The sequence below is a fragment of the Teleopsis dalmanni genome, chromosome 2 (assembly GCF_002237135.1).
Source record: "Teleopsis dalmanni isolate 2A chromosome 2, ASM223713v2, whole genome shotgun sequence".
NCBI lineage: Eukaryota > Metazoa > Arthropoda > Insecta > Diptera > Diopsidae > Teleopsis > Teleopsis dalmanni.
In genome coordinates, this window is record NC_051847.1 from 160,961,948 (window position 1) to 160,980,866 (window position 18,919).

The 18,919-nt window shown below is 31.0% G+C and overlaps 2 protein-coding genes across 5 annotated transcripts in view; one reads left to right on the forward strand and one right to left on the reverse strand.

Moving 5' to 3' along the window:
- On the forward strand, positions 1 to 16,173 carry LOC119677548 (xaa-Pro aminopeptidase ApepP). Its single transcript, XM_038088933.1, has 10 exons — positions 1 to 570; positions 9,954 to 10,157; positions 10,212 to 10,408; positions 12,151 to 12,240; positions 12,303 to 12,484; positions 12,538 to 12,687; positions 14,091 to 14,220; positions 14,761 to 14,938; positions 15,005 to 15,180; positions 15,975 to 16,173. Exons 1-10 carry the CDS (start codon positions 159 to 161, stop codon positions 16,089 to 16,091), a joined length of 1,836 nt encoding a protein of 611 aa, XP_037944861.1. The 5' UTR covers positions 1 to 158; the 3' UTR covers positions 16,092 to 16,173.
- The window catches only part of LOC119677549 (cholesterol 7-desaturase), a 26,702-nt gene continuing 23,928 nt past the window's right edge, over positions 16,146 to 18,919 (reverse strand). For 3 of the 4 annotated variants that reach the window (XM_038088936.1, XM_038088935.1, XM_038088934.1), the window contains exons 3-7: positions 17,878 to 18,271; positions 17,348 to 17,654; positions 16,703 to 16,814; positions 16,466 to 16,639; positions 16,146 to 16,410 (exon numbers count right to left, since the gene is read on the reverse strand). In XM_038088936.1, the coding sequence (XP_037944864.1) occupies positions 16,249 to 16,410; positions 16,466 to 16,639; positions 16,703 to 16,814; positions 17,348 to 17,654; positions 17,878 to 18,271 (1,149 nt within the window). In that variant the 3' untranslated portion in view covers positions 16,146 to 16,248. Of the gene's footprint in view, positions 16,411 to 16,465; positions 16,640 to 16,702; positions 16,815 to 17,347; positions 17,655 to 17,877; positions 18,288 to 18,919 lie in introns of all 4 variants that reach the window. The other variant, XM_038088937.1, reaches the window with a different exon arrangement.

The following is an 18,919-nucleotide window of genomic DNA, read 5'->3' on the forward strand; positions in this document are numbered from 1 at the left end:
ATTTGTAGTTTGTTAAGTGGATAATAAATAAAAGTGCTGTGCGATTGGATTGTTATCACTCCGATTCTTTTCGTGATAAGATAATATTATATTATTTATTTGCTAATATTTCTTGAAATTTTAATAATATAAATAAAACTATTGGTGCGTTCTGCAATATGAAAGATACCACGGATATATTATTTAAGTTAAGAGAAATCCTTAGAGGAAGTGTTTTACCACACGTTAAACTCTCGGCATACATAGTACCGTCAGATGATGCTCATCAAAGTGAATATATATGTGAACATGATCAACGAAGAGCTTTTGTAAGTGGATTTACTGGATCTGCTGGAACAGCAGTGATTACTTTAGACCAGGCTTTGTTGTGGACTGATGGGAGGTATTATCAGCAAGCTGAAAAAGAATTAGACGGAAATTGGATTTTAATGAGAGATGGTTTACCCAATACAAAGCCTATTGGACCTTGGCTAGCAGCAAATTTACCACGTGGTAGTACAGTTGGAGTTGATCCTAAGCTTATGTCTTATAGATCTTGGTGTCCAATAGACAAAGCGTTAAAAACTGAAGGTAAGTCCGATAAAAATATTTATTTATTAAAAATTGATTTAATAAAAATTGTAAAAATAAAAATTAATTTTATTTTTGTTCTTAATTATAAGGGATATTTAGAACTGTATATTATTAAAATGAAAAAACGGTATCGAAACGAACAGTAAGCATATAAAACTTTAAGTTAATGTAAATATATCTGTAAATAAATAAGTAAATGTCGATCATTTAATAACACGTTTAAATTACCGTTCTATTTTGTGTCGACAGCGATTGTTCAATTTTAAAACAAATATATTTTGATGCATTCTCTACATATAATATTGATGCATTCTCTACATATAATATTATTAGTTAAACTAAAGAGATATTTAATTCTTTTTCGTTATCTTACTTTTTTATAAAATAAATATTTTTAATATCCTTTATGAGTTTATTAGTTTACGTAGTTTATATACCATATAAATATTTTCAAAAAGCTACTATATTTAATAGGGACAATATTCCCTATTATTATCTATTGTGCTATTTTAAAATATATAGATTTATTATGAAATAAATGGAGTGTGCATCAAAAACAAAATCACTGATCACACTGTCTAGTGGTAGATGTGCTTTAGGCACAATTTTTAACTCAAATTTTCACAGCGACATCAATGAGAAGAAATAAACCAAAGAAATTCTATAAAAATGCACATATGATTTAAAATATAGTATTGATTTGATTGTTATTAACTGTTGCTAGAAATAAACAAAAATTTTTGGTTATTGCACATTTGGAGAATACACTAATAGCAGTTAAGTAGTAAACGTAAATTTAAGTAGCAAATAATAGATTATTAATATGTGTCAGTATTTAAAGTGCATAAAGCCATAAATAATAGAATTTATGAAAAAATCAAAAGTTAATTTAGTACATATTGATTCTGTTATATAGCATATAATATATAATGGGAAAAATACTATAATACAATATAATATAGTATAATACAATATGATTATCATATTATATCACAATATATCATATAGTATAATACTATATATCATATAGTATAAATCTATATATCATATAGTATCATACAATATGACACATATAGTATAAGACAATGTGATAAAAATATAAGAAATATGATAAATTAAAAAATTATCCAGTATCTTCGCCATTAATAATATTGTCAGCAGAGTACTTTGCCCAAAGTTGAGGCCAAATACTTTGCAAACATTCTTCAGCAATTCCGTCTCGGGCAGCACCATGCCCTCCGGGCAATTTACCAAAAATAATTTCGTGTCGTGTTCGAAATCGTTAAATGCAAGATTTCAAAATTTCTTTATCAATTTTTAGTTTAGTTACAAAAAAGTCAACCTGATCTTTTAATCTTGGGCCATTGATTGCAATATTAAAAATTGTTTAAGAGTTGTTTATACCAATAAATGAAGTTTACATTTTTTTTTTACTCAGGCATTCTAATATATGTAAATGCTAGATGCATAAAAGTGATGCAATTATAATACGTGTGTATGTACATATATAAATTTACATAAACGATATATAAACGATTTGTAAATTTCGTCTTATTAAGCAATTAGTCGCTTTAAGCGACGTCGTTATAATCGATTTTGACTGTAGTCAATGAATGCTTTCAAGTAATTATGGGGTGTATTATCCATCGATATAACTGATTGATAAGAATTATTCCCATAAAGTGTGCACTACACATGCAATAAAAAATTTTGTCCATTTTAACAATAGAAATTTCGTTTAAAACTCTTGAATATATCACTTTAAAAATAACAGTTCCATCATGCGTTAGCAAATCGTTTTCCATTAACCTATTTCTAAATTTTTTTATTTTTGTGAACTACAAAAGATTTATCTTCGCTGATCTCTAGCAAAGAAAAACACTTTCTGTTCGAAGGCCTTCAATCACAAATTAGTACTCTAACTGTCTGTCTGTCTAAATTTGACCCATTACAGGTTCAATTGAGAAGAACTGAAACATCTTCAAATCGTTATCTTTTTTTTTTTTGATTTTCTGCATCCATTGATGAAACAACGTTTAAAAGATAATCTGTCGTCAGTCACACCCACGTCATTATAGGATAGACTCAGTTTCATCGTATATCTACCTAGTAGGCAGCGACCTGTCAGCATCGATACCATTAGTCTGAGTAGGTACCGCTATAGTCAGATATTTTTATTTGTTTGCCACGTTAGTTGTAGCAAGAAATATATCGGTATCCGGAAAATGAATGTCAGCGGGCAGAGTAAATGCCTTCGCAAGTTCAATTGCCCTGAACTTAACTACCTCGTTAAGAGAAGTCAGTTATTTTAGATCCCTTAAGAATGTAGCTGTAACGCATACCAGATATTTGATAGAAGTTTGGAGAAGATTACAGTATTTTTATTTGGTGATCTTGTTGCATAGGAATCCATAGTGAAGTGTAGTTTATCGCTATTATTTCTATCTAAGATACAGTGTAATATTTCAGTCGTCGAAGCCAAATACGAATATCCAATTTATAAAAAAATATGCAACTGCTGACATTTTTATGTATTAGGTGTACCGGTATGAAATGAGCGTTTTTTGGTGAAAATAAAACACTAATTATTAATAGGAAAGTAAAAAACATTTTATTCAAAGTATTTGTGGATACCACGTCAAAAAAATTGTTCGTCTTTTAAAGCAAACCAACCAGACACCCAATTTTCGACCTCCTCGTAGGAATCAAAGTGCTGCTCAGTTAATGCGTGTCCCATCGATGAAAACAAATGGTAGTCGGAAGGAGACAAGTCTGGTGAATACGGCGGGTGGGGTAGCAGCTCCCAGCCAAGTGTTTTGATTGCATTCTGAACCCGTTTTGCTTTGTGTGCAGGTGCATTGTCATGGAGCAGAATTACCTTGCGTGTCTTCTGGCCCATTCTGGTCGTTTCTCGATCAATGCATGGTTCAAGTTTATCATTTGTTGTTCATAGCGACCACCATTGACGGTTTCACCAGGTTTTAGGAGCTCGTGGTACACCACACCTTTCTGGTCCCACCAAACACACAGCATTGTCTCTTGCCGAATCGATCTGGTTTTGCAGTGGATGTTGATGGTTGTCCCGGATTAACCCATGATTTTTTCCGTTTAGGATTCTTAAAATAAATCCATTTTTCATCGCCAGTAACAATCCGATGCAAAACCGATTTTATTTCGTGTCTTTGAAGCATTTGCTTTTGACCCAAAGTGTCATCTCCATCCAATATCGTTTACAATTCGGCGTCTTCAAACTTTTTTGGCGGTCTTCCACGTTCTTCATTTCTCACATCAAAATCATTATTTCTGAACCGTTGAAACCATCTTTTGCATGTTGCTTCTGATAGAGCATGATCACCATATGCCTCGACAAGCATTCGATGCGAATCTGCACCACTTTTCTTCAAATGAAAACAAAAAATTAATGCTTTCTGCAAATCATCACTTTCTGGTACAAAATTCAACACGATGAAAAAATATGATGTTGTCTGTTCAATGACTTGATGTATACTAAATATATTTCACACATGTCATAGCAAACAAACAAAAAAAAAAGGCTCGTTCACAACAAATGTTCCCTGTCGGAACATTTGTATCTTTACGCTCACTTCATACCGGTACACCTGGTAACAACCTGGTGGAGTGGTGGATTGTGGTGGTGGATTGATAGTGTTCTTGATATGTAGATAAAAAACCCTTTTCAGTACTTTCAAACAGGAGGAACACAGTTGTTAGGCCTTGGGAATAGAATATTCAGCTTTCCTTACTTCAGAAACGAATGCTACTCGAACACCTCTTCAAAAGTGAGTGTTTATTTTGTCAAAATACTTATGCCGACTAGTGAGCGTTAACATCAGCTCCGATAATGACCAGAATCCTTTTGTTGTTAGCCTCTGTTACTAGAAGCTTAATGGGTAATGAGACGCCGTAATCGTGCGTCATGTATATTGAGTCAATCCAAAAAGTCTTGGTGTCGTATTATATAACCATAACCATGCTGCCGTCACTAAACTTATGGAGCATTAATGTTAGATTCTGTTAAGTTGTACCGGCGAGCCGAGGGCTCCACTGAGGTGTATAGACTCATTGCGTCACCGTATAAAAAACTCAGACATTTAAAACCACCTTGAACCTTTGGCAAACCTTATAATGCTATTTAAGGGAAGGTTTTGCAGTTAACTAAGAACCTCAAAAACAGAGGGTATAATTGAAAGAGAGATTCAATCTTTTAGGATGGATAAAGCAGCTTACTGTCCGATGGTATATATATATATTGCTATTAAGTATATCATCTACTTCCAGACAAGCTATAGCTTCCCTAGTAGCCATCACTTCCGCCTGAAAAACACTGTATTGGAAGCTTCTGGAAGCCTTCAGTAAGAAGCTATTTTTAACTCTTCTAAGAAAACCCCCACTGTTTTTGATATTAAAATTGTTAAACTGTAATTACTAAATAAAATTTAGTGACATCTTCAGAAGTGGAATTAGAAATCCGCGTACACTGCGAAAAGTGTACCAATAAAAGTTGCATACGTTTAAAAAACAAAAAAATACATTACGCAAAATTGAGACTCCTCGGGGTAATTGTTTTGTGCTGTCGTTCGTAGTAAGAGTCAGTCTTTTTGAAAGTGTTCGTGACGTGTCGTAGAACCAAATATTGTGTCATCTCACTCGCACTTGAGGCGTACAAAATTGAAAACGTTTTAGTGGACACATACATTTTGTGTTTCGCTTTGAAAATCAGATGCACGTGTATGAAATTAGCGATCGTTTCATATAAAGCAATTTTTTTCATATTCGATTTTAAAACCCGCATACGTATTGACGTAGTAAAAAAAATAAAACGTTATAATAGTTAAAGCGTCAAGGAACTACAACAAAATGCATTTTTATAAATTCACGTTAAACGAGTTACAACAAAAATGCAAAGATGCTGGTGTAAGCATAAAGGGAAAACAGAAAGATCTAATCAAACAGTTGGAAGAAATAGAAAATGATGATGAGTACGAGACAGTGAATGATACTTCAACACAAAGAATTAATGTGTTAGAAAAATACATTGCACAAATGCAAAAGCTACAAGAGGTTAAAAATCAAAATATAATTACAACAATTCAAATGTTTCAACCGCCGGTAATGTCGTCACCAATAGGTAACTACATGACCACGTCAAACGTGATACCAGTCTGCTCAACTGTTTTAAATTCACCAATAATGTGTCCGGAAATGCAGACAAGCGTAAACAATAATATATTGACCTCGCGATTTATTGCAAGTAATAACTGTGCCGTTATGAGTGTTCCGTATACGTCTATATCGCAATAATATCCAACGATTTCTTATGTCCACGCTAATCCTCTTGGACCAACAAGACTACAGACATTTCAGATATCAGCTCCGATATAGCAATCGCCCTTGCCAAATGCGACTAACAATTGTCCAGTTTTCGGCAGAAATGAAAATTTTTTACAAACATCAACAACGCGCTCGATCTCGCAACCTGCAACAAATTTTGCTTACAATATGTCAACAGTAAATCACATGGATTCACAACACGGAAAACATGATATTGCGTCTCAATATATTCCTGTTGTTTCCCCATTGCAATGCCAAAGTCAATTGTAAATGTGTGTGATTTAATCACTCTTTTGCCGAATTTAACCCATCATCGGATTAATCGAGCTCCTCAAAACAATTCAACAAGCGGATAGAAAGCTTACGTGGCGCATATAAATGGAACGATCAAGTTTTACTGTTGCAGTCTAGCAAAAGTTGCATGGTTATGCAAAATTCTAGTTGAATGCATAAGAAATATTTTTAACATGGCCACAGTTTGTTGCGAAGTTTTCTGCTGATTTTCCTTCCAATGAAAATATTGCTGATGTTCATCTTGAAATGGCGCATACCAAACGATAAGGTAACGAAACTCCGCAGGAATATTTGTATAAAATGGTATCTATAGGCACTAGACATGGAATACCCGAATCAGCAATAGCAGGATATATAATAATGGGAATAAATGACCCGGACTTGAGAAAAAAAATTTCAAATGATTATGTCTCATACAACGATCTGTTTAGAGATATAAATAATTATACATTAGATGAAGTTAAAATTTTTCCGCCCCAAGCGAAGAATAAATTTTCATCATATACCGCTTGCAACGCTGAGACCAAAAATGTAACATACAAAAAAAGTTTTAAAACGAACAATAAGAAGAATGTTAACTGCTCAAAGGTTGGTCATTACTCGTCGGAGTGTCCAGAACAACAACGAAAAGAACGCTGTGCCAATTGCAATCGCGCCACACATAAAACTGAAAACTGTCCCGATAAAAAAATATCCAAACCTAATCCGACAATGTATAAAATTAGTGAACAATCTTATAATAAAAATAAAGACAATGTAACAAAACAAATTAAAGTAAACAATTTCGATGTAAAATCGTGTATAGATTTAGGTAGTGGTCACACACTCGTACGCGAATCTTTTGCTAAAAACTTTGAAAACCACACGAATTGCCCTGTACCATATCTCTTACAGGATTTGCAGGTGATAAATATGAATGTTTTTCTAAAATACATGCGATCGTTGAAGTGGACCTAAATAAATTCAGTGCGGATGTGCTGATTGTTGAAGATGATCTTATACCGGAAGACATACTTCTGGGTAGAAACTTATTGTGCCATGAAGGAAACCCTGTTATTATAGAAGGTGCTCGATGCCAAATAAAAAACTCACAAGTTACTGCTGATATGAACAAATCTGAAACCGAAAACTAAAAAGTCTTTTATCAGAATATAGTACCATATTCGTCTACGGCTGAAATAGTGCAAACGCAAGGAACGGAAATAATGCAAACACTAACTCAATTTGAAAATAACGACAATGTTATTGTAGATAATACAGAATCACATACGGAAACTATATCAAATGAGATAAACGAAGTACCCGAAGTAAAAAATTTGCCCAAGACGCGGATATGGAAGATGTAGAAGAATCAATTAGGAACTGAAATTGAAATGGAGAAAAATACTAGCACAACAGTTTTGCTGAATGTCATAAGTAGTATACCAGCAGTTGATTTACGTGAAACTCTGACACAAGACTCTCCACGGATTATACATATACCAAAAATCAGAATCCCAATGAAAAACATGAAATCAACAGGAAACTCTAAACGAGCAAAAAGAAATTGCAAAAACCGCCGAAAGAGTGGCAACTGAGTTAACTGATGAGCCAGAAGATATTGCAAGGGAATCAAGAAATTTGATCATCGCTGATAAAGATATTAGTGACATTAACGAGGAAGTGTTACCCGAAGTGACGCAGATGCTGTTAAGGAAGAAGCAGATATAACAGAGGAACAAGTAAATGAGCAGAAACCAAGTATAGATATTACAGAGGTCGAACCGGCTGGGTTTGAAATGAAAGTAACAGCAAGTAAAGACGACTGGCTGTTCACGATGCAGCTTCAAGATAAGTCACTTGTAGAAATTATCGAAGTTTTAAAGGGTGATAAATCAGCCATCCAGACAACGCAATTGAAAAACGATTACCAACATCAGAAAATTCGTCGTACCTAAAGCATTACGATGGAGAGTAGTGCAGGCATATATGGATATGGAACATTTCGCAACCGATAAGACGATAGAAAAACCGGTTGTATATGAAGAAGGTGATCTCGTCGTCATCGAAAACGAGTCCGCAGCCACTGGCGAATACAGGAAACTTCGTGAAAGCGTCGTGACGTTGCTGTCGTAAGCTGATGATTCCCCAACCGAATCCGTTGAGGATCGAATGGAATTTGTTTCTTAGCAATAACCTTGAGATGGCATTGCGATATAGATCAACAAAACTTTGATCCGTGCAGGCGAATAGTTTTACATGGCCCTGAAACCATTCACTATTGCGACATATGGCATCCTCACCGGGAAAGTTCTTAAGACGATGACATAAACCACCGATCTACAACTTAAGTTTAATCACTTCTCATGTCTAATAGTGTTTGCATATTTTTACTACCGCCAGAAAACGCGGCAGCCGTCTTATTAGGACATATAGTGTCCGAAAGATTAGATCTCAGTGAAAACGAGTTTCCCGTTTTATTTGTTTTTAATATTTTTTGATTGCTTCATATTTCAAACCCACGAGTTGCGGAGAAGAGAAAGAAAACAACTAGATCCAGATTATGTTAAGAAGGGTGTGATATAGTATCAGGCTATTTTACTATAAAACAGGATGTTGATGGTCAACGAATACCGTGTGGTACCCGTTTTTATGCAGTGTACAAATCCAGTTATTAAAAACCCAAGGTTCTTGTACTAACACGATCTCCTCTTCTTTTCCAGTCAGAAGAATATGGGTTGCCGAGTCATTTTTAGAAAGTTTATGTGCACCCTCAATAAAGTCAGTATTTTCGATGACGTTGTTATTCGCATTATCGTCGTCCTACATTGGTAAGACTTCAAGGTAAAACACCATTCCATTGAAAAGTTCGTCAACCAGTTCGAAAAACTGATTAAAATTGATGTCTTCGATGGAAATTTGGATAAGATGGGTTTCGTATTATCGAAATTGTTCGGATCAGTGATAGGCATAGCTTCGTTATTGAAAGCTTGTTTGAAAGTGACGACCCTTGAGGATTGTTTTTTAACGACTTGGGTATTGATCGACCCGAAACCGTAGTAGATCACGCCTTAATATCATTTGGGGTCAGTGATATTTGCCACCTTACACTCATGAGTCGGTAGGTCTGTGTTGTTCGCCTTAAGGATGTCTAAAATTGCAGATGGCAGAGATGGCTTCAAAGGTAGCCAGACTTTGGAGCTAGAACGATGAGGAATTTTGTCTACTGAAACAGCTTTAACCTGTGCGTCAGGGTAGACTGTCTTGACTTTTTCGATTATTATTCATATAGACCTTAAAGAGGACCAGCCCAACCACGTTCCAGTTAGCCGTTACTGTCACCAGAATCATTAATGGGTCAGGTCAGGCTTTCTTTTATGACCTCGGTTTGAAAGTATATGGTCTGGAGGTTCCCAGTTTGAGTCGTATTAAAATCGTTTTAAAGACGTAAAAATATAAAATATTCTCACGGTCAGAGTAATATAAATATATGACTTATTTTTATCTAATAGCGGTTCCTTACATCCTGCATAAACAACTTTTCTCAAACAGTAAATGAGATTTTATTCTCATTTTTAATTCTACTTGACTTTTACTGGAAAACAGACGTATAATAATCAGTTGCAACTTTATTTTTGTGGTTACTTTTTTTTAAAGATTGTTTTTTTATAAATAAAACATTGAAATTTTTTATTATATTTCATTATATAATTCATGGACTTAATTATAAATTATAAATTATAAATGTTTTTTAGGTTCCCATTTAATTTCTGTAAAAGAAAATTTAATTGATATAATTTGGTCAACGGATCAACCTGAGAGAACATCCAACGAAGTGGTGCCGTTAGGTATCTCATATGCGGGAGAAACTATTTTAGACAAATGGAAGAAAATTAAACAAGAAATGATAAATAAAAAAACAAAAATACTAGTTGTGAGCGCTTTGGATGAAATTGCATGTAGGATACTACATATTAAATTTTTAATGACTTATCAATAAAATTATATTCTAGGGTTTTTAAATTTACGAGGTTCGGACATAGAATATAATCCTGTATTTTTTGCATATCTTATAATTACAAATGAAAAATTAATACTATTTATTGAGGTTTCAAAACTTTCGAAAAATTTTCATTCACATTTAAAGGAAAATAATGTTGAAATCGATATAGAACCTTACGAAGCTATTGGAGAACATTTAGAACGACTTGTAAGTATTTTTTAAGTATCTTATAATATTATATTTGTTGCACTGACCTTGATTCTGAACTAATATATCAAGAATATACCTACCTATTACTTATAATTGGCCGCTCTAAAGTGCGACAAAAACAACAAAGTCTCTAGTTTGTACGTAGAACAACAACATAGTCTAACAGACTAGTTATTAATTGTCTAATCACTGTTTTTAATAGACTGCATGAAAAAAAACGTTACCAAAGCGAAATGTTACCTTAATGTGAAATTTTAATTTTTTAATTAATATTTAAATTTATACAAAATCTAGTTTGCTTTATAAATTTTAAGCCACTACATAATTCTTCTTATTGTGAAACATAATACTTGATAGATTGCTACAATGACGCCAATATGTCTGCAAGAGACTTGTTGTTTTTTGTTGCAGTTTCAAACGGCGGAACGCAACTATTGTAAGCTTAGGTTTACATGTAGGTTTTTAACCATCTAACGAATACATCTATTATTACACAATAGGTGTGTTCCACAAACTACTCGTAGTAACTTTGAGTAACATGTATATACACAAGTGCGTTCCATTAGCAAATTTTCGTGTAAATTTTACTTGTGTTTTACTTGAGTTTTACTACGAGTAGCTCGTGAAACAGGCCTAATATGTGGTGTTTTTATTTTAACTGCATGAGAACTATCGATATAGATAACTATGGTTTGACAGCGGAGAATATCAAACTGTGTTGACATTTTTGTTCAGTACGGTTTGGCAATTCATCATTTATCAATTAATACTAGAACAACGCTTCCAAATTGTGAAAATTTATTTAAAAAAAATAAATTTGTTCGCGAAGTTCATGGAGCGCATAGTGTTTAGTGATGAAGCTAATTTCTGGCTACGTCAATTAGCAAAATTGCCGTATGTAAAGCGAAGATGATCCTCAAGTCGTTAATAAATCACCATTACATATATTAAAATTGACTGTTTGCTACCGTTTACACGCTGGCGGCATTATCGGTCCTTATTTCGAAATGAGGATCGAACTACCGTTACGGTGAATGGCGAGCGCTATCGAGCCATACTGACTCTGTTGAATTTTTGTTTCCAATTTTGTCCTGTTAATTGGCCCTTTCGGTAGAGCGATTTAACGTCTCTTGATTACTTTTTATGGGGCTATGTTAAATCATTTGTTTATGCCGACAAACTAGCAACTCTTGAAGCATTTGAAGCCAATGTCCATGGCTTAAATGTGGACGTCATACGTCCACATTTTTGTCTTTTGTCATTTTAAGTTGTCATGCAGCTAAAAAAAACCCGAAGATTTTTAGAATTTAAAATGTTTGTTTATATTTTAACAGGTAAACTAGGGAATATGAGAATAAAAAACACTGCTTATAAATTTTAATGCTTTTCAGAATATGTACGCAATATAGGTCCAGAATAAATTGATACGTGTTCGAAAAATGAAAAACATTAATTTTAAGGAATATTTTATTGACTCAAAGAGTCAGGAGTGTTCTTATTTTTTTTTATATACTGCTTTAAGTACGTAATGAAAAACATAACACCGAAAGTTCTCCGATTCGCCTTCTGTGAACGCTTTTTTGGTGGAGGCAGCAACTTTACATATATTTGAGTTAGCAATTTTACAACCACAAATGTCAGATCATACTTCTATAGTGTAATTATTTGTAAAATAAATTTAAAAAATATGTACAATTGTTCTAACATTTAAAAAACAACAAATCTTAACAAAATTTAAGAACTCAACCGTAAACGACAAACTATGGATATCGCCGACTTCAAGCTACTATCTAACGGAACTTATAACAAAGTTTAAGCGGCATCAAGAGGTATAGCTTTATTCATTTTAAAATACTTCAAATATTATTGTATCATATAATATATAATTTAGGTTACTCCACTTGCTATCAATAAAGCTGTTAAAAATGCCACTGAAGTAAAAGGATTTATTGACTGTCACATTCGCGACGGCATAGCATTATGTCAATATTTTGCTTGGTTAGAGCAAAAGGTTTGTAAGGGTGAACATGTTGATGAAATTTCAGGAGCGAAAAAACTAGAAGATATTCGTTCGTAAGATGCAAATCATAAAAACACAAACATAGTGATTATATGTAAACTTTTAGGAATAAAGAGAATTATGTTGGATTAAGTTTCTCCACTATAAGTGCATTCGGTAAAAATGGATCTGTTATACATTATCACCCAGCTGAAGAAACAAATCTTCCGATAACAGACAAAGAAATTTATTTGTGCGATTCAGGCGCTCAGTATAAGTATGAAAAATATTTTTTAGTATACGTATATGCAAAAATTTATTTAAAGTAAATAAATTTGTAATAGTTAGAAACTAATTATTATAAACTTAATATATTATACTTAAAGTTGATGAAGAAGTATTTAATTAATTAATAACACATTGTGTTAGCTGATATAGCTTTAATTTTTTTTTTATTTTTAATGCTATTTATTAAATTTGAGAAGTGGTGAAAATTTGTCTAGATCCATCCATTTGAATTTATATAATTTAACAAATCTTGTGTTCTTACTGATGAGCAGTGTGACAGACTGATGAGCAACTAGGTATTTGACTTTTTTTGATAATGTTAACTATTGTCTATTTAATAAGTTACTCTGGAAAATCGGTATTTCTTCAATTCAGTCTTTTTTTTGCACCACTAACACCCACTATTGTAGTGAAATTAGCCCGTTTTCTAACGTGTCTAGTTACCGGTGTAATAGTATACTGAATAACCCTTTTTTTTAGCAGAATGACAATCCATTTTATGAGTTTTTTATTCTACACGGATTCTAGCTAGTTTTGGATAGCTTTCGTGTTAAGATAATTGAAAGCCTATTGATGGAATGTCGCTAGTGAGAATTGTTTAAAATATTTTCTACAATACGAACGATCTTATTGAACATTCCACAATTGATCTTTAGTAAAGCTCTTGCACCTTTTTCATTGTCTTAAGTAAAAACGATGCTAGTTTATTTAGCCTAAAATCTTTGGCTGATTTATGATTAGTTTTCCCTTACTTTCTCAAATGAAGTGGTACATACCTAAATCGAATTTAAACTATATATATTTTTCTGAAACATGGAATTATTAGGCCCTGTAATTATTATAGTATGATAGAGAAAATACCGTTGCAATTAGAAAATTTGTACGGTGAAAAATTGTTGAGAAACTATTTTCAGTTTTTCACAGTAATTGTGTGCCATTCATTTTTGAACACAGTCTCTCAGGACAGTGGATTACTGGTTTTATCTAGTTTTACTCTCTAGATATGTCACATCAGTTTTAAGTAGAGCACATTGAAGAGAATTTAATTCTTCACTAAGTATGAATGGTCTTGCCTCCACGAAAATTAAAGATATTGATCAACTGTTACCAATGAAGGTCATTCATCACATGGACAAGGATAGAACAACATCTGAAAGTATATATTTAATCGAATATTTCTCTATAGATTGTTTGACAAATTCTAAGTAAATTATTTTATTTATTTCAAAATCGGAAATTCTAAATTTATAGCTGCAACACAAACTATTTTAAAGATATTTTTTGATATATAGAATAGTTTCGTTTTGTGTACAATCCACTATTTAATAATAATCTAAGTATTTATATATTTATTTTAATTTTTTAAAATATATTGAAATGTTTTTTTTAAAGAGATGGAACAACTGACGTTACACGAACATTTCATTTTGGAAAACCTACAGAGTTTCAAAAAGAAACATATACCCGCGTTCTTAAAGGTCAATTATCATTCGGAGCAACAATTTTCCCAGCAAAAGTAAAGGTACTAAATTTGAATATTTGTGTAATATGAATAATGTATATTGTAGTAATAAGCGTGGTATTTTAGTAATTCAATACCTCTCTTCAAAGACACTTCATGACTCTTCAAAGAGTCGTGTTACGCTCTTTTTGGACGTAAATAAAAGTCATCATACTTATTACAATTGTCTATTTCGTACTTTTACTATTATTTTAGTACGTTTTAGTACGCGACACTGTTTTGGTTGTCATAACGGTGCAGAGAAAGTCTTCACACCAAATTTTAATCAAAATTTCACAACAATTTCACATTTAACGTGATCATTATAGCCTCCATAACATGGCACTAATAATTAAAATATAATGAAATAAATATAGAAGAAAAAAATAATAGCAACATAATATTTAGATTTGATATTGATTTCATATTGAATATTGGTAAATTTGTACTTTTTAAATATAATCTTGAAGACAGCTAGTTGGGATTTGTCATATTTCTTACAATATAATAAAATAGAAAATAACAGTAATTTCATTTTATTTTGAAATATTTTATTTATAGGGTCAAGTACTTGATACTATTGCCAGAAAATCACTTTGGGATGTTGGTCTTGATTACGGCCATGGTACGGGACATGGTGTTGGCTATTATCTTAATGTGCACGAGGGTCCGATAGGAGTAGGAATTCGTATTATGCCGGACGATCCCGGATTACAAGAAAATATGTTTATTTCAAATGGTTCATTATTATTAAATATGTATATAGGATCATTTTTTGTTATTAATTTTATAATTGTATTCATAGAACCTGGTTACTACCACGAAGGTGAATTTGGAATTCGAATTGAAGATATTGTGCAAATTGTACCTGGCGCATCAAAATACAATTTTGGAAACCGTGGTGCGCTATCATTCAAAACAATAACTATGTGCCCGAAGCAACTCAATTTAATTAAAAAGGAATTGCTTACCGATACTGAGGTTTGTAGTGATCGGATTTTAATATTATTATTATTTCTAAAACGTCAAACATATTTTCGGCGTTAAAATGAAAGAACTAAAAAAAAAATTATTAGTATAACAATCTATACAAAATGATAATAAAATTTATTTAACGACTTTTTCGATGAGCAGCCGCCTACCTGTGGAGGTGCATTCTTTTTGATAAAATAACCAGAACAAAAACAAAAACAACATATAGAATAAATACCCTTCTTAAATAGAAAAATTTAGCTACTTGATTCAAGAGCTACGTAAAAATATTCGTCTTATTGTGCGATGGTGACGGATCATTGTCAGCACAGAAAACTGTGCGACGATATTTAATATTTTCGTTAATGCCGCATTGCCGCAGTTTTAGTAAAGATATTTAAAATGCTTTACCTCTGATTTGTATATTAGTAAATCATAAATTATCTTTGTATTACGCATTGTTACTTGTGGAATCCTCCTTCGGCTACGCTTACGTATGATGACCAGTTTCATCAACACTAATCAATATGATATTGCGCAATATAAGTTCATTAACCATTACTGCTATTTATATTTGATTTTAATTTAAAGAATATCATTGTTAGTTCTTCGTGTATTTTGAACGTCAGATTTTCTTTACAATGTGATTGTCAATATCATGCGTGTTTCAAAATTGTGAAGTATAAGATCTATGTATATAGTCTTGGATTAAAATTTTAATAATATAGTATATAAAAAATATAAAAAAAATTATTAGTATAAAAGTAGAGTTATTAAATGTATATTGTTTTCTTTTTATACAGATAAAGATTCTAAATGCCTACCACTTGAACGTATGGGAAACTCTGTCACCAATTCTTAAGAATGAAGGCGATTTGTTAACACTTTCTTGGCTCAAAAAAGAAACACAACCTATATAATATTCATCTATTGTAATTTTAATAAAAACAAGTTGTAATATATCTTTTTTGTATTTGTAAATGTATTTTGAAACTTTTTGAATGCATAATATGAAATATTAAATACATTTTTCTGTTTTAATATAGTTAATGTTTTAAATTTTTTATTAAACATTTTTTACCAACCCAAATTATTGCGAACATCAATGAATGTTTTACTGTTTTCAGAATAGAATTGTGAATACCAGTTACGAAATGCTTTAATGGAGGAATCTTCCTTAACCAAATGCGGCTTATTGCGGAAGATTTTGTGGTTCCACATGACCATATCCCGTTCAAACTATATAAGTAAGAGTGTTATTAGTTTATTTGTATTTAATAAATTCTTTATTTACCATAATACTTTCTGCACAAACAAAGAGTTTCATAATGGGCGCTATTTTTCTACGTGCATAAAATCTGTGAACCACTTTTTGTACAAGTGGTTCTATTGGAGTAACGGTCTGTAAAATTTCAATATTTCCGAAAGTCTTTGATTTCAAATGTAATTGAACGTAAGATGGGCCAATCTGAAAAATTAGATCCGTAAAAATTGTAGACATTTTGAGAAAACAGAAATTTAATTTTATTACCTGATGACCTATAACATCCATTTCAAAAATATGGACTTTAGGAATTAATTCAAGTGAATGTGTTAACGATATGAGTGCTATATGTTTTGCAGTTGATTTAGAACTCGTCCATCTAAATTAAATTTGTTTTAAATACATATTTAAAGTTCTGATTAAAAATTATAATTAGAAATTCTTTTTTTTTTTTATTACAAGTGTAACTAATTGTAGGTGTCTTTTTAGTAGTATTAATTAACCTTTAATAATAATTTAATTTTAACAGAACAAACAATTTTTTTCATTTATTTTGGAACCATTGTTTAATTTTTTTTAACAATAAAATAATTATAGGTAATATTATTGTATTTAATATTTAATAAATATTGAAATTATATTTTTTATTGAACTGCTTCACGATTTCGAATATCAATTTAAAACTTCTTACAGGTCAAAAATGTTTCGAAAAATACCTGCACCTATTTCATATGTCAGATAATCCATATTGTCAATTCTGTCTAAAATTTATTGCAACCTCAGACTAGCTGTATATCAATAACAAGAACTTAATTCCCTCCAATGTCACTCACATTAATGTCAATAAGCTTTAAAACCTACCTTGTTACTTGTTAATTATTTCAACAATTTAAAATATTGTTACCAACTTACGTTGCTTTCCAGTGGTGAGTTCCTGTTTTTGCGAAATTACTTTTGTTGGCATTGATTCCACCTGCTAAAAAGTTTACATTGTGAATAGCTGCAAAATGGGCCATATCTGCACCATTTTCAGGAATTTCTTGAATATGACAATTTACATAAAATTCATTACGTCCTAAGAACACTAATTCTTTATTTTCAATCTCTTCAACAACCGGCAATTCCCATGGAATATTGTGTTCTTCTGAATGATACCATATAAATATGTTATCATTCACTTCTTTTGTCATCCATTTGCGAACTCGAGAATTATCTGGAACTAATAATTATATACATTTTATTATTCGAATCGATATAATATAACTTTTTAAAAGTTATCAATTAGCCAAGAAGTTGACATTCATCAATTTAATGAATGTCAATCAATACATTATTGCTTGATTGTTACTGTTTTTCACAACGTTATGATGTGTCCTTACAAATACTTTATTTTATTTCAACGATTCAAGTATTCATACTGAAAAATTTTAATTATTACGTACCACATGAGCTATATGGAATATTAACGCATTTCCCGTCACTTCCTCGGAAACTCCACTGATGAAATGGACATTCAATATTATCACCTACAACACGCCCTCCAATACCCATATTGACACCCATATGGGGACAATAAGCATCTAAAACATATACTTCATGACTTTTTGTACGATAAACGACAAATTGTTCCCCCAAACATGATACGCTTTGAACTTCTCCAGGGCCAAGAGCAGATGACTCTAAGATACAATACCAACCATTAGGAAATGGTGGAGGTAGATCTGAAGCACCAATTTTACGAAAACGACGCATACGATTGATATAATCCTTTTTATATGTAGCTGAATAATTGTTGGAGTTGCTACTAGGTAGATCATAACCTACTGTGTTGATTTCCTAAAAATATATTATGCTGTTAAAGATAAAATAAAATAAAATAAAGATAAAATGAAATATAATATTATATAACATAATATACATTATATATACATAATATAATATAATATATAATATAATATAATATAATATAATAAATATAATATAATATAATATAATATAATATAATATAATATAATATAATATAATATAATATAATATAATATAATATAATATAATATATATAATAATAATATAATAATATATATAATAATAATATAATATAATATATAATATAATATAATATTAATATAATATAATATAATATAATATATATAATATAATATATATAATATAATATATATAATATAATATATATAATATAATATATATAATATAATATATAATAATATAATATAATATAATATAATATATAATATAAAATAATATAATATAATATAATAATAATATAATATAAATATAATATAATATAAATAATAATAAATAAATATAATTAAATAATATAATTATCATATATAATATAATATATATAATATAATATATAAATATAATATAATATAATATAATATAATATAATATAATATAATATAATATAATATAATATAATATAATATAATATAATATAATATAATATAATATAAAACAAAA

Bases quoted from the DNA above. Each gene is read 5' to 3' on its own strand.
- LOC119677548 (XM_038088933.1), top strand. From the start codon at position 159: ATGAAAGATACCACGGATATATTATTTAAGTTAAGAGAAATCCTTAGA. The intron at 12,241-12,302 runs GTATAGCTTTAT...TATATAATTTAG, and splicing joins AGTTTAAGCGGCATCAAGAG to GTTACTCCACTTGCTATCAA. The intron at 14,221-14,760 runs GTACTAAATTTG...TTTTATTTATAG, and splicing joins TTTTCCCAGCAAAAGTAAAG to GGTCAAGTACTTGATACTAT.